Here is a 22,853-nt window from a genome sequence, read left to right as displayed (position 1 = left end):
AAGTAAAGATATTAATGAGGTGTTAAGGTGCATCTACACAAGGCATAGGTTTGAGTTTTGCTTGAAGTCAGTTAAAGGTGTTGGATCAATATGTACTTCAGAGAAATGGAAAGAGCTTGGTGAAGGGCTCTGCAGCCCTTCTGTCGGGGGGGGGGGGGGGGGGACAGCAAATCCTATGGCAAACTCTCCATTTTTGGACCTGTGTACATTATTGCCAGCAGCAGACGGGACAGCGAGAGGGCAGGAGAGCACTCCTCGCCCCTCTCCTCTTGCTACACACCAGAAAGATATAATGGGGCAAGTCAAAAGTGCGGGGCTCGCCCCCGGGGCCGCACAGCCCTCCCAGAAAGAGGCTCACAGCTGCGGGTGCTGCACTGGGAACACGCCGGGGTCCCGCACCGCCCTCACCGCGGCGGGGGCGGGCAGCGCCGCCTCCTCCTCCTCTTCCTCCTCCTCCCGTAGCTCGGCGAGGAAAAGCCGGCGGCTGCTGAGCTGACTGCCAGAGCAGCGGGCAGTGCGAATAGAGGCAGCCTGAACCCCTCCACTTTAAAAACAACAGGAACAATTCTTTAAATTATTATCGTGAATTTTTTCTGAGGATGGAGCGCCGCTGTGCCCGAGGAGCCCGGGGCTACGGAGGCAGAGGGCAAAGCATGTCCCGGGGTGCGCTGTGAGCCGCGGGGACACGGCGATAGCTGCAGGTACCGGGGGTCGAGGGCCGGGATCCTCGGAGCTTCGCCGAGCCGAGGCCGGGGCTGCGGGGTGAGCGACTGAGGAGGGGAGCGGGGGTCTGCGGGTTTCGCCGTGTAAATGAGGTGAAATCCTCGGGGTGCCCGTAAAGGGTAAGGAGAGCCGCGCGGGGGGCTGCCGTCGTATTAGCAAGAAGTGCACTGCCTTGGTTCCATCCTAAAATAGAGTCTCGGCGTTTCCTCGGTTGCTGTCTTTCTATTTCCAGTAAGCTTCCATGGTATTACGGCTGAGGAGAGCTCAGACCCTCTTAAGTTCTCCTTTTGGTCTCTGGCTCGTTTCCCAAGGGCTGATGCAAACACATCACAGCCTGGCGCTGCTCCCAGGTTTGCCCCGGTTACAAAAGGTCGCCCTGATCCTGGGGCCGACTTTCCCACCGCTGGGCAGCCGGGCACCCCGCTGCCCCTCAATCAAAGTTCTGCAAAGCTTTCTGGATACGGTGCGTGTGTGTCTGTGTGTGTGTGTGGCCATTCCTCCTGTCAGGAGCCTTATATGTTCCCAGCCCAATCTCTGCGCCCACTCATCTGGCCGTGAGCACCACTGTGCTCACCTTCGTGACTGCGCTCTGATGCTGTCACACAGCCGGAGCCCAGGGCAGGAGTGCTCGCAAGCTGCAGCATTACCCTCATATTCCCCAGCAGAATTGATGGAGATTGATGTCCACTGTAGCCACAGTGGCACAGATCATCCCAGACGGCCTCCACACCTCAGTAGGCACAGGTGGGTATATGTGGAGCACTGTGAGTCCCAAGGCACCACATCCACCTTTTCTTCCATAAATATAACATCTTTGTAGTCACTGATTAAATCACTTGGATAGTCACTTAAGATGGTGCCTGTGCTGCTCGTTAGTACAGCACTAACTTGCTCTGTGTGGACTCTGAAAATCCCAGCATCCATGACCTTGCTTTAAATGTCAGCATCTGAGCAGCACTTCCTTGGAAAGATGAGGGAATTTTGTTTGTTTCCATTTGCCTTTTGAGGAGCAACAGGTGCAGTGCATTTCCAGGTTCCTGCTTGAAGAACAGAGCAGTTTGCTTTTCCATATCTCCTTACTGCTCTCTGCAGTAACGACACAGTTATGGCTTAGTGCTTCTCTGTAACAGAATGAGCGGTGTAATGGGAGAAATCTGGGGTTTGTGCAGGAGGGGTGCCTGGCATCTCTATGTGAGAAGGGTGCTCTGCCTCTCTGTGCTCTCAAGGCACACGGCCATTTCATTCAGCTTTATGGAATCACTGAGCTCTGCTCTCGGAGACAGTGACAGGGTCTGAGGGAGTTGAGAGCGTGGAGCTGTGCCAGGGGCGGTGGGCATGGAACGGGCTGCACAGGGCTCAGGGCACGGCCCCAAGGACTGGAGCTCAAGGAGTGTTTGGACACTGCTCTAAGACACAAGGTTTGGATTTCAGATGGTCCTGTAGAGAGCCAGGACTTGGAGTTGGACTCAGTGATCCTTGTGGGTCCCTTCCAACTTCAAGTTATTCTATGAGCGCTCAGGGTGACAGCTGTACAAAGCATATCCCGAACCCCACCGCAGTGCACCCACGAACCCCCAGAGCCCAGTGTGGTTATTCCAGAGCCCAGCCAGAAGCCAGGTGACTCGCAGGCAGTGCCCTGACCTCCCCGCTGTGAAGAAGCAGCAGAGAAAGCGAGAGGCAGCATTTGCCTTGTCCAAAAAAGGGCTGGCTGCTCTGCCTCTGTCCCAGTGCTACGTGCAGCCGGGGGACAGGCAGCCCGTGCATAGATTTTGGAAACGATAAAGGCAAAAGGGATGCACCAGCTCCTCCCTGCACAGCTGTGCCTCAGGGAGGGCTGAGAGTGGTGCTCCCCACTCGCCTACTCCACACAGTGCCCTGGCTGCTCTGGTTTTACTGCAGCCCTGCTCATTGAGCAGCCCCAGGACGTGCTGCCCCAGTCCCTCAGGGCACCGCAGTTGCTTTTTTGGCAGCTGCAAGCACCGACCTCGCCTCTCTCTTTGTATCCAGACTCTGCACGAGGTGGCCTCTGTAAGGAGCAAGTCCTCTGAGTGTGACGCAAGAGCTGCTTTTTTATTGTTTTTCTTTAAATGTGTCTGTTTCTGCTCCGTTTTCACGTTACAAGGGGATCCTCTCATTCTTCCCCCCGCCGAGTACAAAAGAAATGACAGATTAGCCCCGAAGTATGGGAGCATCTTTCTTCTCCTCAATGGGAGGCACAAATTGAAGCTGACAGTTCCCTGGAAGCAGCGCAACCCAAGGAACAGCCACAATAACACATGCCTTCTCCCAGCCCTTTTAAAGCCTCAGCCTTGCTGCTGAATGCCTGCTCTTGCCAGCCCCAAGCACCCGATGTGCTGCAGCCACCAGGGTCAGGCAGCAGCTGGTGGGCCTCCAGCCACCGATTGATTTCAGATAATCACTTCTCCAAGGCACTTTTAGTCTTTAATTCAACAAAACCCCACATGACACAGACTGCAACACCCAGAGATTGGGCAGACTTGGTTTTGTCCTAAAAATAGCACCGATGGGAAAACTTCACCCACCCATCAACCCCAGAAAGGCTTGAGGAGTTGCAGCAGAGAAAACCTCTGTAGTTGTCCCTGAAGTGGTGGGTTCATCGTCTCTGCCATGTGTTGTTGCAGCCTGCCTTCATGCCCACAGAAGGTCAGCCTTGACCAACCCTACCTATTCATGTTTAGCTATTCCCTGTTCAAGCTGACCAAAGGAATAGAATCACAGGATCATTCCAGTTGGAAGGGATCACTAAGATCATCTAATCCAACTATCAACCCACCCCCACCATGCCCACTGACCTCAGTGCCACATCCACACATTTCTTGAACACCTCCAGGGACAGTGACCCCACCACCTCCCTGGGCAGCCTGTGCCACTGCCTGACTGCTCTTTCCGAGAAGGAATTTTTCCTAATACCCAACCTGAACCTCCCATGGCACAACTTGAGGTCGTTGCCTCTTGTCATATCACTGAACCTATTTACAGTGTTGGAGGCAGATAGGCAAATAAGCACCTGCAAATCCCCGTGGGATGTTTGCACTTGGGCAGATGGGGCAAGGCTAAGTATTGCTGCTGCCTTTCCCTCTGAAATACCTCTGAGCAGCCCCCACTGCTTGTTCTGTCTCCCAGTGCCTCTTCCTTCAGTTAGATTTCCCTTACTCCTGCTGGAAGACTGAAGCAGCTCAGAGGGCAGATGTGGTTTGTGGAGCTGGTGTATGGGAGTGTGTGGGGCTCAGGCCCTTGGTAAAACCTGGGGCAGGCAGGTGGGAAGGGGGATGTAGCTTTGCTACATGGACGTTTTCTGGTTGTATGGCAGTAGGGAAAAGACTTTTTCCTTAATTAAGTAACTTAACCTCCACTGTTTGCCTCTAAGTAAAACGTTTGGGCTTAAAACTGTAACTGTAGGGGCTTCTACTGCACCTTTGTGCAATGACATCCCAGCAAGTGGTCTTTGGCCAGGACATTTCCCTGGGTGCAGAGGCACCTTCTCTGCCCATCACTGGAAGCATCATTGGGTTATGGTAACAGAAGCCATCCCAAACGTACAGGCGTGCTTGTGGGTGATGGAGCTGCTGAAAAAATACTGCTGCTCAGTCAAGTGTGTGATGTGTCAAGCCCTGCATGAATGAATGCCCTTTCCTTGTCTCGATCAGTACATCCACAAAATGCCATTTGGTTGGTTCAGAGAAGGACTTGGGTTTTTGCACAGGGCAGACTGAGCTGGGGAGCAATTGGCTGTGAGGTGCTCTTTGAAGCATGAGGCATTTTCCTGAATTCAGCGTAACGCTCGCAGGCCGCATCTATTAGATAAACGCATCTTTTTAATAAGAATAGACATCTGCCAAAGTGAGCAAAGGGGACTGCTTGCTTTATCAGACGTTTAGATTAATGAACCCAAGAGCTGGAAACACTCATTAAATCATCTCTGCTACACAGAACCAAACCGAGGCCATATTAAAAATGGTAAGACCAGCTGATGCCATGGCTAAGGGAATAATCAGCTTAAAATCCTGCTAGCAAAGCCAAGGTTTTGCTTTCTTTGCAGTCATAGAGCAATGGGACCACAGAGCCTTGCTGCAGGCGCAACCAGGTTGGAGGGGCTTGCAGCACATTTGGCTTCTGTGCCCTACGCTGCAAGCAGAAGCTGCCCGATGTTCTTTTTAAGGATAGAGTCGTTGCATTCTTGTTTTCCTGTATGCAGAACGGCAGCCCGTGCCCATTGTTGTTGTTATGTGAATTGGAAAATGCAGAAGCCTCAACAGAGAACAGAACAAGGAAAGAGCAGGAGGGCAGTGGAGGACAGAGTGCGGTGCCATGCCTGGGAAATTTTCATTGGCTTGTGATGGTCCTGGTGTGTTTCCACATGGAAAAGTGGGCCTGTCCTGAGATGCATGCAGCCTTCATTTACGCGATGAAAAGTTCCACCAGATAATTGCCTTGTAGTTAGTTCAGCACTATAAATGCTGTCAGATCTGTTTAATCTAGCCTTGGTTTATCTTTCATGTCTCTGTATCTTTAAAGATTTAAATGGTAACTAGTAGCAAGGCCAATTTACCAATTGAACTCAACTAGCTCTACTTACTGTATAATCAAGAGTCTCATCAGGTTTGCACTGGCCATGTCTGTAGCAGTAAACTATATGAGCTTGGGGTTGTTCGCCAGCATTAATAGCAGTAGGCGCTGGAACAGGCTTCCCAGGCAACAGGCGCTATTTCATCCTCATATCAGTTCTGAGCCTCATTGTTCTCCCTTGTCCTGTCACTGTTGTTGGACAGATGATGTAAAAAGTCCCTCTCCTTCCTGCTTAAAAGCTCTTCTTTAAATACCATAAAGCCACAATGAGGTTCCCCTGGAGCCTTCTCCAGGCTGAACAAGCCCAACTCCCTCAAGCCTTTCTTCACAGGAGACTTGAAAAGATTGCCATCAGAAAAATACCAAGCTCTACTGTAACTTTAAATTAAAACAAATAATTGGGGTCATCTACGTCAGCTCTTGTCTAATGTAAGATTCGAGTTGTGAGTGCAGATGAGCTGCAGCCAAGGAACGGCAGTTCCATCAGAATACACGGCCTCGCTGGGCTGTGCGCGGACAGTGTTCCATTGTTTGATGTTCCAGGGAGGAACTTCAGTTGTACACCGTGGCCAAGTACAAATGAAGTAACACAGGACTTCTATGGCAATGCTTTGGGAACAGGCACACTTGTGAAGTGTTGGAAAGATTAAATAAATTGATTGCTTCAGTGCTCACACCTGGGACAAAAATGTCCGGCTTTAAGGACAGTTCTGCCCTAAACTGTGCAGCAGTGTATCTTCAACAATATATTAACGGGCAGTGTGCCATTAAGACACTCCTGGAAACAGAACTATCATGTAAACATGGAAGGCATTTTAAGTCTCCCTAATCCCAAGTATTTAAAGAGGAGCAGCAAAGTGTTTGCATCTCATTAGCAGCTGAAAGGGTTTGACAACAGCGATGTTTTACTTTCAGGGATGAAAAGCCTGCCTGGCTTGTTTAATTTATCTCACGCTTGCTTATGTTAGAGTGAACCCGGAGGGGATACTGAGTATGGCAGTGGTTGGTTTGTCTTGGCTGGAGCAAACCCAACAACCCGTAGAGTAGCCCACCACTTACCCACACCGTCCTACACAGAGCTTGGTGAATTTAGTTTCTTGTACATGCAAAGAAATGAGGGCTGTAAACAGAATTAGTGGTGCAAAGTGAGAGGAGAAAGCAGCGCTCCTAAGGGTGGTTTGGGATTAAACACTGCTACACCACTGTTTTTCTCTCCTGACAAGGGGGAGGTTTTTATGTTCTTTGCTTACACGGTCTATGAAATCAGGTCATTCTCCTGCTTATACCTGACATACAGCTTTAGGTCAGTGCTCATCATGGATCTTTGCCAAATGACTCCCACCAGAGTCACATGTCGTTACATCAGGGCTGGCTCACTCAGCTGCTTTCGGATCTCACTGCTGGGCTCATCCAAGGGTGACGTCTGGTCAGTAAGGGACAGCAGCTCACATGGCCACCGAGGGCTGCTGAATCCCCAGCTCTTACCATTAGTGCTGGCAAAGTTGCAAGATGGCTTCATTACCTTTTGTGATCCCTGCTGAGAAGTTACAACTCTACCCAACAGACATGGGCAGCCTTATAGTAGTTGCCTGCTTATGGTTGTGGAGTTAGAGGAGCAGCCTGACTGCTACCAGCAGTAGCACAGTCCATTCTGCATTCTGCTAGTTTTATTACATCTCACAAGACCGTGTCTTTTAGTATATCTCCTGCTATAGTGACAGAGAACACCGCAGCACACAGTCTGCTGCATTACTCCCCACAGCACTGCAAAATGTCGATGTGATTCAGGAAGGCACTGGCTGCTTGCGCTGAGCTACTGCTGCACATGCAGTGAAAGCTGGCTTTCAAGCACAGGGAAATCATCCTCAGCTGATTTTCAGGAACGCTTTTCCTTACGTTATTTTCTTACACTCAAATGGCAGGGGGCTTTGCTTTTAATTAATTCTTTAATTGACACGAAGAACAATCGATGATGAGTAGAATTGGAGCTGACTTCTAATCAAAGATAATTCTGCATACCAGGTTTAGTTTTAAATGAATGAACACGAAATCTAATTAGACAGGCAGGCCCTGATCTCTCGGCCTCACTCTTGTGTGCCATCCCTGCACTGGTTCTGCTGAGCCGTGCTAACACTGCCTGGATGTGGTCGCTCTGTACTCAGAGCACTGTAAGAGAACGGCATTAAGGACGGCCCTGGGTGTATTTCACGCTCACAGTTGCTCCAGCTGCCAGCGCGAAACAAATGTTGGAACTGAAAAAATGAGGTCAGCCACCGCGAACCCATCTGTCGTGTGTGGGAGCCATTTAGTCTCAAATTTATTTTCCTTGGGTTTATTACAGCTAAATTACTCCTTAGCGTTTCCCTCGCCTTATGTTTTCAGCATGTGCTAAACCAAAATTGAGGAAGATGCTGGAGGTGTTTCTCTGAGGGGGACTGAAGCAGAGGAAAGAGCTCCATGTGCCGGGAGCTGAGAGCTACCACAGCACGGTTGCAAGGACTGCACTGGTGTAACAGATTGATAAGAGCTGAATTTGTGGTATTATGTTACAATAGGAGCTTCAACCGCCAACTCCCATATATACAAATATATGGCAAAGATGCCATCACCGTTCTGCAGGTGACCTGAATGCTTAGCTTTCTTATTATTACTGTTGTTACTGCTTTTTGGTTTACGTGCTTCATCCAGTCAGGTAGGAAGAGCAGAACAAACAGCATGAGCCACTCCAGATGGTAGACATCTTGGGTTTCTGCTCAGGCTGTCTTGTGATGAGCTAGCAAATACTGCAGCATTTCAGCTGAAAATGTCCTTACATACAGCAGAAAAAAACATTCTTCCATAAATGGAACAGTAAAGTACAAGTCTTGCTATTCGTATCAAGGCCTGGGGGTATATTATTTGACACGGAAGCTAAAATTTGTCACCAAAGTACCCAATGCTAACAGTCGTATATTAGAAATAATTAATGGCACCTTGTGCTCGCTCGCAGGATCTTCTGCATCCAGGCAGAGCTCTCGGCTATGACTTAGGCAGGGCCAGAAAGGAGATACCAGCCCTTCTTTGCACTACAAAAACTGAATCCACCCAAACTGAAGATATAAAAATACAACTAACAAAAGAAAGTATCCCTGTGAGAGCAGAGCCGTCAGCCAGCAGCGAGTCCACGCCTTTGAGGAGATCCTGCTGGCCAAGAGACCCACCTCAGGCGGTGCTGCTTCCAACTCAGTGTCTTGGGCTGACCAAAGATTGCTCCATGTGCTGGAGCCAAAGAGTCTTCCTACTGCCCAGATGCCCACCCCAGCACAACCCCAGCACTCCCTCATCTCCCTTCAGAAGGAGACAGAGTCAGCTTGTAGCCCCTTTCTGTGCAATACTGTTCTCTGCAGCCATGCTGATAAGCCCACGAGGCTCTTTTTCTGTGCTAAAATTAACAATTGAAGCTCACAGATCTGCTGGCCTTTCACTGGCTGATGTAGGCTCAGGAATTGTGCTTGTCAGTGTAGCCATATGCTCCTATTTAGGAGAATCTCCTTCTTGGATTCTGATGGAACAAATGCACATGATTTTGTTCTGGCAACCCAGAATAGTTCTTCAAATGGAGCTCAGATGTCTGGTCCTGCTCTAGCAAACCCTACCCTGCACAAGAAGTAGCAGCTCTGTCACTGGGAGCATAAAAATGCCATCAAGGTTGTACTGTATGTAATCCACTCATCTCTCGATGCTTCCAGGAGATTCCATCCCACAGAAATGATCCTGACACATTCAGAATTTAGGAGCCTAAGAGTTTTTGTCCTAAAAACGTTAACACTCCTGTAAGAGAGTTAATTTTCTTGTGGAAGTTTTTATGATGCTTTTGAGGGCACTTACCCATATATTATTGTCAAGCTTTTATATTAAAAATTCATCCACAAGAATGTCTAAATTGTCATCCAAGATACATACCTTTGTGCCTCCTAGGAGTCAGGGGAACATGGAAACCATAAATTCCAGGTGGCGGATTGGGCTACTGGCCACGCTGGTGTCTTATTGCCAGGGTAATTCAATTAAGTTGGAAGGAAGAAACTGGGAAATTGATATTATTTTCCAATTTTATTGATTCTGTGATTTCATGAATGTACATTGAATGTGCTTAGAATTGGACTGAGACAGAGTACGGAACTGATTTGTTCACTCAAAGCAGAAAGAATGGGCTTGCTGTGTGGGGGCCATGACGTGTAGGGGATAGTCAGTTTCTTCCCTTGCTGTGCTTACTCTTTTGGAGGTGCACACTGCTAAATGAGGTTTTATTGCAATAAAGCAATAAAGCATTTTACTTTTTTACCTTTCTAAGTTAACAAGCTACTCTGATAAGCACACCATAATCCTTGACATAGATGAGATATGAATATGTTCTTTCATTATTCAGTAAGTTCTTGGTTCATTTGTTAGACATACCCTGTTGCCAGGTTTTTGGTTAAGAGAGGTTCCTCGCATGCACAGCTGAGCCCTTTGGCTGCTGCTGCAATCTGCTCAGAGAGGTTTAGTGGACTCTCTCATCTTTCCTTACCCCAAGCAATCATCACCAAATCTTAATGCACAGTGCACAGATCAGCACAGGGAACATCAGACAAAACATCTCACTATGGGGATTACATCTTTGCAGATCCAGAGGGGGCCATGAAATGTTTGCCACATAAAACAAAAAGATAGGAACAAAGGATTATCAAGGATCAGATCGGCCCTTGAATCTACCCCCACACTCCCATTTAATCAAGGATTATATTTAATCTAAAAGCGTCCCCAAAGCTGCTGTGCCGCAAACCTTCAGTTTCAGTTCCCTAACATCCTACAGCAAACCCGAGACCTAGAGCCATAACTGCAGATGCTGTGAAGGAGCAGGATCAACCATGGGCACTGGCAACATGTATTTACTGGTGGTCTCTAGGTCAGTTAGGGGGGGAAAGCAAATGAAAAGGTCAGTCTTGATTTAGCAAATGTGTTTCTGACAGATACTTTGGCATTACAGGAGGTGCAAGTCCATTCGGAGGGTGACTGAAAGAGGGAAGCCCTATGGAAGTGATGGGCTCAGCAGTCCCTTCTCTCATTAGCTCAGGCTCAGCTGTTTCAGCCGTAAGGAGAGATGAGGGCAATGGGGTTTATTTCTCTGGGGACAGAGGCACCATCAATTATCTGCCATCCCCACTGCACACTGTCACTGAGTCAGGAAGGAAAAAATACTGATACGATTTCACCTTATCCCTCAGCACTGCTGCTAGATTCATTGCTCAGCTGCCACACACTTAGCACGGGCAATACTAATTGTATTAATTATGCTCACACACACACAGTGCATGTTTACATTAGCAGGAGATGGACTGATGATTTTTTAAAGTGAAATACTGGCAATTCATCAACTATAGAGATTTCAAAATGTAAGTCTGCTGGTTTGATCCACTGCTGAGGCAGAATCATGAATCTCCAAAGCTTTTAATACCATTTCAGATGCACACTGTGCTTTAATATTGAGAGAAAAATGCATATTGTAACTAGAAGATGGTAGCTTTATGCCAGATAACTACTAACTGTGGGTTTAGAAACTTGATCATTACATTGGAGCATCACCAAAATCCCTTCAGGGCTGTGCATCTGTAGGGACAGCGATCAGTTCCATAGCAGATCTGTGTGAGTCCTCGTGGACTGAGTCCTACTGAAATTACCCCAGTGATTACATACATGCATACAATGATGGTACATCTCTATTATTAAACTCAGAGGTAGGCTTGTTTAGCACAGGAGCTTGTGAATGGTTTAATAATAAGCAGGAATATAACTGCACCTCAGCGAAGCGTTTTCCCACAGCATGGCAAATACTCATCACCCAAAGGGTATTTGCTAGATGTCAGTGTCATAAATAATCCATGAACGTGAATGTGGTGCCTGTGCAAATCTGGGCTAAGGGGCTGCTACTTCCAGAGGGGGTCAATGCAGCTGTGAGATGTTGGCAATGTAATATTAAATCTTAACAGCAGATTGTGTTTGTATGGTAGAGGAGAACTGTAACCAGATGAACATATATATCGAGCACGAGCCAGTGTGGGCTTTGAGTTCTGACCATTTTATGCAATAGCAAAGCAGAGTAGCTCCAGGCAGGTCTCCAGTTTGCATTTCAATTGCACTTCATCCACACTTCCTTTTGGTACTGTGAGCAGAGCCCTCACTACTAAAGCACTGCAAAGCCCCTGAGCACTTCAGCAAAATAAGTAATATAAATAAATCAGTAAATTCCTTTTTCAAGATAGTTGCGTTTTTAAGCTTCTCCAAAACAAAAGAGCTATGCTTTTATGGCCAACATAGCCATGACTAGCACCCAGCATCAGGTTTGCTCTTGTTCCCTTTGTTTCCTGAGGGTTTGTGAGCTGATGTTTTTTGTCAGTGGGGTTTAGCTTCTACCCTCTCATGTCACCAGATGCTGGCCAGGCTGTGCTATCCATCCTGCTGGACACCCTCAAGGCTTTCTGCTCCTCTCAGAGGGGTTTGGGCTGGTTCTCAGAAGGGTTTTCGCAGCATGATCATAGCTGTACAGTGAGCATAATTAATACTACGCCCTGTTAGATGAACAGAGTGGAATGTTTTGATTCCAGCTTATGGCACTGGACTGCTGAGGATAATTCTGTATCCCAAAGTTGATCCTAGCACATACCAGCACTGCTGATGGAAGACAGTGGAGGTGGGAAGTAGTGACTGGGAACCAGACAACCGTCAGCCAGGGCTCACATCTGCAGATGCTCCTGTGGAGCTCTGCCATAAACCCATCACTCCTGCTCCTGTGCTCCAGGCACAAGGCCAGATGGGTTGGAATGGTCTCCAGCTATAAAAGTCTCCTGAAAATGGGGTCTGGCTACATCCAAGCTGCTCGCTGGAGTAGCTGGAATAGCCTCTGGCCGATGCTTATTCCCTAGATGTGCCTTGGGATTGTTCAGGAAGGCTTCGGTTGGCACAGCTGGATCGAGAGAGACCTCAGTGGTTGTTCTTGCCCAGGCATGAGACTGGATGGAGACAGAAACCTTTCTAGACCTCCCCAGGTAGATCATGGCTACCTGCTGGTCACAGCAGTGGAGAAAATCTGGCTTAAACACACCTATCACAAAGCCAAGGCTGCATCTATGACGGTTGCCCTGTTACAGAGTACTGACCAGATCTCACTTCCAAAACCAAGAGATCGATGCTGTTTGGGTTGTGTAACGGAGAATATTTCACATCGCTAATAACGCTGACAATTCTGAGGCTGGAAGAAATATTTTTGGCAGAGCTCTTACAGAAATATTCCTGACAAAGCAGCTCTTCTTGTGCAATACAATCCTCTCCAGAGAAAAGTAGCAGCTCGCCACGGTGCCGAATGCCACCTCGGGGAGTATTTGTCCAGCCTAGCATTACAAATCAAACATAACTGGACTGTGCACGACGTTTCCCCACATATTTGCTTTTTCCAGTGAGTGTTTGCTGTGGAGGCACTGCATAGCTCTGCTCCTTATCTGCAATAAATATGTTTGGTTGTGAAGGCTCAGGCTGCAAATCTGCGGTCCTTGTACGTGGCTCCCTTTGGGGCACTCAGCTGTGGATTATTCTTCATTTGTGGGGACAAGAGACTGCTTTAAGTTTACCCACCAGGTCCCATAGGCTGCAGTGTCGCAAAGCATCAGCTCTGTTGCCTTCAGGCAGCTCTAGCCCTAATACCCGGAGTCCTGCTGCAGCCCTATCTCAGCCCCATACTCATCCACAGCTGCTGGAGGAGATGCAGGGTAAAATGAACTGAGGGTATGGACTGTATCGGGGTCTGCTTTTAAAGTAGATGGGAAAACAATATTTTTGTTCATTTTTTGTCAGGATATTTTAAGCTGGCTTAGTTTCTCCATGTGTTTCCCAAAGCAGTGGCGTTAGCAACCTGGGAAGGAAGGTGGGTGGTGAATGGATGCGTCCTGTGGGATAAGGGAGCAGCAGGGTCCTCCTTAGTTCACTGACCACCTCAGCATAGCATAGTTGCTAAGGGGTAGCACTTCTGGTGTAGCAGATGGTGATGCTGGATCTGGGGGAGAAGTGTGCCAGGCATGGCATGAATTGGGGCCACTGCTGGGATTAGCACATCGCAGCAGCTAGTTACCAGCCCCACATCCAGATCCTCATTGCAGCCACAGCACAGTTTTCATAGTACAGGACAGGCATACAGCTGTATGTGCTGTAAGTCAGGTGTTGAAACCACTTCTTTTCTGAGGTGGGACAGTTGGGCAGCACAAATGAGCTGGTGAAACCCTCACCATTTCTGCTGTTTTCCATGCGAATAAGACATCCTTACAGGCACTCGTGTAATTTGTTCTGCAGACCAACCAACAGACATAGCAGACTGGAGCTGGGGGTTGTGTTGGTGCCCTGGCTCACAGCCCCACTTGGGGTTGGGTTGCTTTCCTCCTTTCTGATGCCCCTGCCTCACAGCAGCCCTCCTTCCTACCCCATCCCTGACCTTCCTTCCATTCTTTTTCAGGAATATCCTCCAGGCTTCCAGAAATCATGTCAATAGGATCACATTCATTCTCTCCAGGAGGTCCTAATGGGATTATCAGGAGCCAGTCCTTTGCTGGCTTCAGCGGTCTGCAAGAGAGACGCTCTAGGCAAGTACCCCGTTCTTTAAGTGGCATTTCACAGTCAGCTGCTAAATGGGCCTGAGGGTTTAGAAGGTGTAAGGGAGGTGAGGAAGAACTTCCTTCTCCCCAGCTTGCAGTCTTCTAGGCTAAAATCTCCTTACATATTGCCCATGTCATTAAGCTGTTAGTTTTCTCATTGCTGCTGTGAAGTCAAAGCAGCCCCTTTATTTATTTATTTATTTATTTATTTATTGCAGAGCTGCTTCAGCATCCTGCTGGAAGCAGATTCTTGTTTAGAGCCTTTCCCTGCACGGTCCTTTGGCTAGACAGGACCTCCTGCTTTGAGCAGTGCACTTTACTGGGTCAGCCAGATGCCTCCAGAGGCTGCTTTCCAATTAGTTTCAACTTGTGTGAACTCCACCAAGCTCGAGATCACCAGTCAGCAATCAGGGAGGAGCTGCAGGGTGAGGAGGTCACCTCCCGATTGCCAGCAGTAGGGTTAGATGCTGACCTGCAGGAGGGGAGCCAGAGAGCCACCTACATGCAGCACAGCTGTCCTCCATTTGTGGTCCACGATCGAGACCAGCAGCATGATAGAGAATCATGCAATAACTCATGTTGGAAAGGACCCACAGGGATCATCGAGTTCAACTCCTGCTCCATGCAGGACCACCCAAAATTCAAATCCTATGTCTGAGAATGTTGTCTTGAGCTCTGGCAGCTCATTCCTTGCCCACCACCCTCTGGTGCAGATCCTTTCCCTAACTGCTGTCCCAGCTGCCCCTCCACTGACACAGCTTCACGCTGTTCTCTCTGGCCCCGTTGCCATCACGGAGAGCAGAGCTCAACACTGCTCCTCCGCTCCCTGTGAGGAGCTGCAGCCACCATGAAGCCTCCAGATACACAGTCCCCAGTCTTAGGAGCCTCCAGACTTTACACCTGGAATTATCTAGGCACCCCTTTGCTCTTAGCCCTTTCATGGCTGAGTCTAAGCAGCAGGAGGCAGGACAGGCATGGGATAAGACAGTAATGCCTGATGAGCCTGGGACTTCATATCTGGGAAAGGCAACTGGCACATCAAAAGCTGACGGCACACATCCCAGACTGCTCAGACCTCTCAACCTGTAAACAAACACAGCCTTTTAAGCAGCAGGCACGTAAGCAGAACCATTTCTCTAGCACAGATAAAATCAGGAAGATTTCTTTAAGCTACGCTTCTTTGAGCTTGTTTGTGATTTACAGGGATTTTCTCCTCTTTTATGTTCACTTTGCAGGTGTAACTCTTTTATTGAAAATACCTCGGCGCTCAAGAAGCCCCAAGCAAAAGTGAAGAAAATGCATAATTTGGGCCACAAGAACAGCACCACCCCCAAGGAACCTCAGCCCAAAAGAGTGGAAGAGGTCTACAGAGCCTTGAAGAATGGCCTGGAGTAAGAGCCTTTATTGTGCTTGTTGACTGAAGCTTTCCCAGGATATTTTAGCCCCTAGAAAAACATGTCACAGAAGCAGAGATCCTTAGTGATCGAAGAATGTACCTGTTGGAATAACACTTAGGACTGGAAATATGTGTAGGGAAAATCAGTCTAGAATTCTGTTTGCTTACAAAAGTCTCAAGGACAGGGATTTCAACAGTAGAATTTTTTTCCTCCAGGTTTCCTGGAGTCATATCAGAAGAGTGTATCATCCTTAAGATAATGCTTCTGATGATAAGGGCTTTTACCAGCCAGACATTATAGCAGCAATCGGAAGGCACCAGCCTGTAAACTAAGCAGCAGATAGCTTACTTGAAAGCAGTTGTTTAGCATCAGGAAAACACCGGGCTACTTCAACAAGTGGCTTCTACTTATTCTCAGAAAGGCAGCAGGGAAACTGTTTTTAGACCAGATCGATACAGATCAACTTTTTGAGGAAGGCCATTTGTTGCAGAGATTTCCTTGTATAGCTCTCAGGAAGGGGCTCCATGACATGCTGCAGAGCTCATGTCTCCCTTCTCTGCTTTGTGTTTACAGCGAGTATCTGGAAGTGCACCAGACAGAGCTGGACAAGCTGACTGCTCAGTTAAAAGACATGAGAAGAAACTCACGCCTGGTACGTGTCATACTTGTGATTGTATAGAGAAGCATGGTGCCCATCCAGAGGTACTGGAACAGGCATGGGCTGGGAGTGGGAAACTGGGCATGTGCATGCATGATCTTTGTCCCTTCCAACTTTTACTGTGGTTTTGATCTCTATTCACTGATAAATGTTATTGTCTCACAGTGCTCTGGCACTGTCACGTTGCAAAATAAATCACAGTTTCTTCTTCTCTGTTGCAGGGAGTCCTGTATGATTTAGATAAGGTACGTTATCCTTTTCAACACTTCTTGCAAGGTAGTGTTAGTATTTGTGTGGTGTATGGAGCTGGAAACTCTCAGCCAGCTCTAATAGCCAGGCTAATGTCATTGATACTGAAGTTACCTGCAAGCCATTGAATCATTTGCCTTGTCCAACTTTGCCCTGTAAGCCTCAGGTGGGTGGGAGACTGCCAAGGGCACATCCTGAGTGTCTACAGACCAACCCCAGAGGGATGAGCCAAGGGCTCAAGCAGCTGCCTTTGCTCTTGCATTATGCACCTCTGAATGAGCGCCAGTCAGCACTTCATGGTGTGGACATTCACAAAGAGCAGTAAGCTCCATTTTCAGCAGCAGCTTAATCACAGTAAGGTGGGACAGTGGATTTATGGGCAGCAGGGCCTCATGTGCATTAAGGAGGAGCTCCTCAGACTCCTTGGGATCCGAAGACACAAGCTAGCATGGAGATATCTTACAGATGTGTTCACATGTGCCTCACTCTCTGCCTTTCTGTTTTTCCCACAGCAAATCAAAGCAGTCGAGCGATACATGAGGAGGCTGGAGTTCCATATCAGCAAGGTATTGAGCACCCCAAGCATGTCCTACATTAGAAAAAACAAACCCTGGGGCTACTGCTGCCCTCTCCTGCCACCTTCCAGGAAGGTGGATTTGACAAAGCCTCTCCTAGATTCACTGCTTTTGCTTTAACAGCTTGGTGGTCAGAAATGAAGAGGGTTTTCATTGGTAACCTCTGACACCCAGCCACTCTCCATGCCTCACAATGCTCCCATGCACTTTTAGCCATACTGAGAACATGGAAGCAGGTGCTTGCTGGGACAAGTCTCTCACAGCATGCTTACTTCTAAACTAGAGGTAAAAGTGGAGTTACATTTGAAAGTCATCCAATTCTCCAGCTGTAACTCCACGGCACACCACATCTAGGATGTTTTTGCTGCTAAATCTTCTGCTGCAAGGTTTGGTGGGTTCACATCTACCTGATTGCATTGGTGAGAATGAGTCTCTTGTACCCAGTAGAGGTGCTTGTGATTTATACCTGTAGAGTTTAGAGTTGGACGAGACCCACGACATGTGTTCTCATGGCTATAAACATATCTGCTAGCTATTAGTTACTTTTCTGAGTCTGACAAAAGAAGGAATTATTTTTGATGGATGAAATGCCTTTTGAGAGCAGTTTGAAAAGTGTTCTTACAGCTTGAAGTGCTCCAATTATGACAGCCCAGCCAAACCTTTTAATTTCGTGTTCTCTTACTCCGTGAGCTGAAAAAAGTCACCAGGCAATAGGATGAAATTTTGTTCCCCCAGCCGTTTTCTCTCTTGCTGGCAGCATGAATGGCAAAATTATTGCTTGGAGAACATTTCCATTCAAGGCCTTCCCACTCTAGCACTCTAAGAGCTAATGGTTTCTATGCTTATAACGGGAATGAAAAGCACCAAACACAAGGGTATAACTCTGATCACCTGAGAACATTAGTTCTCTTTCTGTAGCCCACAGCAACAGAGGCAGGAGGAGCAGAGCTGCACTGCATTAAAACTTGTGGGCTTGTTCGGGTGACAACACAGTTTAGTTTCAGATGCCAGAAGGTTCTTTCAACCCCTGTGCTCAACATGGGCACCCACTGCATAGGAAGCAAAGGAACCTTAAATTAAACTGTACCATTGGAGACTTCCACTGGACAGCTTGGATGGCATAAACATATAAGTTCAGTGCAGGGATTAAAGGGAAAGGAGAAACCAAAGCATGAGACTTGTAAATCCATTGAAGGCTAGATCCAGGTGAGACTTTAAGTTGTATGTCACCAAGTATTACAAAACCTCCAGACTGCTTACTGAATGCCCGGTGCCTCGGCCATGCCAAGGACTCTTAAGAAGATCTCAAGGAAATTATGCAAGCATCTATGGAACTGAAGTTCAAAATACTTACTTTGCCATCAGTTGTTTCTAAACTTTTGTTTATTCGGGCTACAGCTCCTAGTTCTTGAGGTTTTAAAACCAGTCCCTGTATTTGTGTCTTGTGCTGATTCTTTTTGGTCAGCTGTAACAGTATGATAGCTTTGCTGACAGCTTCATTCATCCACTCACTCTCCATCCGAGGGTTTAATCACTTGTTTGGCTTAGTTTCCTTTTAATGCAATTCTTTTATTTCATTGAGTTCTCAGTTTTTTGTCTTTCTTTCTTTTTTCCCTCCCCTCCTTGCCATTCCCATTGTTTGCTCCAGGTGGATGAGCTTTACGAGGCCTACTGTATCCAGCGACGCCTCTGTGATGGTGCCAGCAAAATGAAGCAGGCCTTTGCAATGTCTCCTACCAGCAAAGCAGCTCGAGAGAGTTTAACTGAAATCAACAGGAGTTACAAGGAATACACAGAAGTAGGTCCTCATCCATTTGGTCTTCCATTTTCACACTGTTGAAAGGCCGTGAAATCTTGGCCACTCATTTCAGTGATAACCACATCCAGATAAAAGGGTTAGGTGTAAAGTCAGTGAAGGAAGATTGTTAATTATTTATTTGTCTTCAAGTGAATTCCTGTTATCTTATAAAGACAGGTGACATAAGCTCAAAGAGTTCTTTGAAATAATAATGGTTATGTTCCAAAAGACGAGGGCTATACCCCAGGAACCACTGCATGCAAAGAAGTAAATCTACCCTGAACCTACATATGTTGCAGCCATACACGTTCCTTCCCACCCTGCAGACATTAGGGTGGCAGGGTAGCTGGAACAGGCAGACATCTTGTGCTCTGCATCCAGTTTCAATTGCTGTGATTACTATCTATTTTATTAAACCAGCAGTTTAATTAAGGAAAATCTAATAGTGCTGCAAACATCACAGTGCACAAGCTGTGGCATCCTGCCTAGCTCTTTGGGGAGGGTCAAGTACCCATCTCACACAGTCTTTATTTTTAATGTCGTCCATGTTTTGTGGGTGAATAAAAACGTGCTGGGAGCTACTCTGGCATGGAGCTGCTGCTGGCTTGTGTCCTGGTGAGAGAAGACAGGGACAGTAGCCATGCTACACTTTAAGGCTACAGCTGCCTGCTGCCAATGCCAGAATTAGATCGCAGGTTTACATTCAGCTTTGGTGTAAGCAGGCATAGTTCAGCTGCTGTTTTTAGGGCCAGAGTTTGCTAGACAAAAGTAGCTCTTGCATATGGATTTTAATGACAAATACCTTTCCTCTGCATAATAGAAGTGTTTATTTCCAAATAGAACTTAGAAAGAGGGTTTGTCTGACCTCACTATTCTGTCTTCCAACACAGAACATGTGTACCATAGAAGCAGAGCTGGAAAACCTGCTGGGGGAGTTTTGTATCAAGATGAAAGGTAATTACCTTTTCACCTTTCCTTTCACTGAACAGAAGTCAGTCTGTGCCTGGTGCTGAGGGCGTTGAGATGCTTTGGTTTTATATATGTACTTATAAGCATGCTTACTCGTCCTCTGCACCAATTGCTGAGCCTTCAAACTCTGACTTGCCCCTCTGCACTGTGGAAAGGATCACAGAGCTGGGAGCAGTTTACAGTGAGATAATTCCAATAACATGATTCATGTGTTCAAGGGAGATGTGCTAGTTAGGCTCTCCCAAATACTCCTCCCAACAGCCAAAGCAATTCAGTTTGAAGGGTGCTGCACCTTTTGCCTCTATCTCCACAACCCTTTAAGAGCTACATGAACGTCCATGGAGCTGAACTTCAAAATAGTAGACCAAAGGCCATACAGCGCAGAAAGGAAATTGCATCAAGCTGTGCCCCTCAGGGCATTGCCATAGTTGCTGTAAATGCAGAGCAGTGCACAGTTCAAGACAGGATGACTTGTCACAGAGCACATCAGGGCATCACAAACAACTGGGCTGAAAAGGCCAGGCCCCTTCTCTCTTGTATGCCTGAGTCTTCCAGGAAGGCCTGCGGGCTACAGTGAAGCAGAGAGCAAACCACAGATGACAGCTACGTCTAAAACATTCTTGTACCATGAAGAAGCCAAATGAGAAATTAGCAAAGAGAAATGCCATATTGCTAAGCATTTTCTAATTAGGACACCGTGACTCTTATGTAGGTCACTTACCCTAGGAATGGGAATCCAGTAGGACAGTCCAACTTTTGCTATTGTCACAGCTCTAGCACAAAAACCTAGCCATCACATAGCAGGCTTCACCCTTTCATTACACCACAGCACATCCAGCTAACTTTGGAATCTAATGTTAAAAATCAAAGTGTTCCTCCCCCCAAAGCTTATCTGTTCCAAGCCACTCCAGTGACAGCTATTTCTGTGTACTCTGTCACTTACATGGAAAGAGAACCAACCCACACAGCATCATCAGGAAACACGGAGCCCACACTGTGTTTTTATCATTGATACATACATATATATATATATATATATATTTAAGCCTAATCATTTCTCAAAATAAAGAGAATAAATCTGACAGAACGAGCAGTAGCTCAGGATTAATCAGCTGAAATTAAACAGGAAAACCCGTTGTGTGACTGTAGAAGTCCTTGTAGGTAAGCCAAGCGCCCTGTTATGATGCACAGGGAAGTGCCCTTACCCCTCTTTGAAGCACCAGGACAGCAGACAGTGAAACACTCAGCCATCTTAGAGCAGCACTCTGGTCCAACGCTAAAGCCCACCTGCCCACATTCCTGCCCTCGAGCAGAGCTAAGCACGTTGCAGAAGGCTTCAGGGCCCTGAACACAAAATACGTTCCTGTTCTGGCACCTTACACAGCCACCTAGTGGCCCCGTCCTGCCAATAATTGCACTGACCTCCCAGGAGCAGTCACCTTCCCCTCCCAGTCTGTGTTTTGAGCCCAAAGCACTGCTTCTACAAAGCCATTTGAAGCTGTGCAAGCAGGAGGTGGCCGGGAGGTGGGGATCAGCCCCTTCTCCCAGATAGCAGAGATAGGACAGGAAGGAATAGTTTGCATCAGGGGAGGTTCAGGCTGAATATTAGGGATAATTTCTTCTTAGAGAAGAGAGGTGAGGAAGAGAGAGCACAGACTGCACAGGGAGGTGTTGAAGAACCATGTAGGTGTGGCACTGAGGGACATGGTGGAGATAGGTCAACAATTGGACTAGATGATCCAAGTGGTCTTATCCAACTGTAATGATTCTGTGACGAGAGCCATTGGCTCCTGCTGTACACTGAAGCCCCAAGAGCCACTCACGCCACCAAAACTTATGTTCCCTGTGACAGTGATGTGAGCTCAGCAGCTGTGCAGTGTTCAGTCTGCCCATCATCTGGCTGCAGAGACCTAAGCAGCACCAGCAGCCTTAAGACCTTATTCCCAGACCTTGGTTCCTGCCCAAGCTGGCAGGGCCTGTCACCAGGCATAGACCCGAGCTCCAGACAGCACACACACACAGAGGCCCCAGTCACATCCCCCCATCCAGTGAGCAAAGGAGGGGCCTTTTATATTCCTCAGATGCTTTCAGAGATGCATCCCAGCAGAGATCAAATTCCTTTGTAAAAGTGTGCCTAGGGAGAGAGGAGCAGCAGTGGAGTGCTAGAAAGTTTGAATAATTTATGAACAGTAAATAAATTAGATAGGAATTGGTAATATGAGCTCTGAACAAGGGCATCTTTGTTCAGCTAAGCAATAGGATAAGTGAAGAAAACTATTTTCTGATCAAAGATATGAAAGACCAGCAGATTACAGGGACAGGCCAGGACTGCACAATAGAGATCTAGTTGGTCCCACAGCCCAACTGCAGCATGGCAGTAGAAGCCAGCAGTAGGTCACATCTTAGCTGTGCTGATGCTAACACACCTCTTTCTCTCTCTATGCGAATACCAGCAGCAGCTGGTATGAGAAGGCAAAAAAGATGCCGTGTATGCCTGGGGTGGTGAGCAGCTGAAGGAAATGAGGCAATTATTTTTTTTCTTAATAGCAAAACAAATGCAGTAGCTACCTAATGAAGAGATCAGGGAGGAAGAAGAGATTCCCTGTGCAGAGGGTTGGGTGACCAGAAAGCAGCCAGTTGCCCCCATCCTGCAGGAGGGCAAGTTAGAAGGCCAGGAGGCGGGTGGTGTCTTCCATGGGGCTTCAGGATGGTCACAAGCCCTAGGAAACTTTCTATTTCGTATGTATGGTGCCAATACAGAAATAGCATCATGACATCCTTTTAAAAAAAGCTCTCATGCAGGTAGTGCAGCAAAGCTCTTGTAGTGTATATATCACCCCTCTGGGGAAAGATGGGATAAATCTCATATTACAGAGGTCACTTGTAGTTCTTGATGTAGTTAGTGCTTAAAGACACTGGGGTAGTAATATAATGGTTACAGTATGGAGTCCCTCTCCCTCACTGTGTTACCATTAGGGAGTTGTATCACAGACTTCTGTGTGTGCCCCGGTGGCGCAGTGGTTAAGGACGCCGCCTTGCAACACTGGGGCCCGGAGTTCGAATCCCCCCTGTGGCGCAAGTGGTAGAAGTGCTGCTCTGCTACACAGAGGCTCGAATTCCGGGGGCTGGACTCGATGATCTCTAAGGTCCCTTCCAACCCGCATGAGACTATGAGACTATGAAACTATGAAACTTCTTGTTAGAACAGACAGTTGGGGCTGATTTGGGTTAACCAGCAAGCAC

At 47.5% G+C, this 22,853-nt stretch overlaps 1 protein-coding gene across 5 annotated transcripts in view; it reads left to right on the top strand.

Moving 5' to 3' along the window:
* RIPOR2 (RHO family interacting cell polarization regulator 2) overlaps positions 1-22,853 on the top strand; it is a 49,646-nt gene that overhangs the window by 10,536 nt on the left and 16,257 nt on the right. For 3 of the 5 annotated variants that reach the window (XM_015855158.3, XM_015855159.3, XM_085537586.1), the window contains exons 2-8: positions 13,826-13,952; positions 15,200-15,355; positions 15,935-16,013; positions 16,241-16,264; positions 16,781-16,834; positions 18,492-18,641; positions 19,532-19,595. In XM_015855158.3, the coding sequence (XP_015710644.2) occupies positions 13,826-13,952; positions 15,200-15,355; positions 15,935-16,013; positions 16,241-16,264; positions 16,781-16,834; positions 18,492-18,641; positions 19,532-19,595 (654 nt within the window). Of the gene's footprint in view, positions 1-498; positions 702-13,825; positions 13,953-15,199; positions 15,356-15,934; positions 16,014-16,240; positions 16,265-16,780; positions 16,835-18,491; positions 18,642-19,531; positions 19,596-22,853 lie in introns of those variants that run through there. The other 2 variants (XM_085537585.1, XM_085537587.1) reach the window with 1 other exon arrangement.

This window comes from Coturnix japonica, chromosome 2 (assembly GCF_054131305.1).
Source record: "Coturnix japonica strain WE chromosome 2, WE-NBRP24, whole genome shotgun sequence".
NCBI classification, from domain to species: Eukaryota; Metazoa; Chordata; class Aves; order Galliformes; family Phasianidae; genus Coturnix; species Coturnix japonica.
This window is presented reverse-complemented; position numbering and strand designations above follow the sequence as displayed.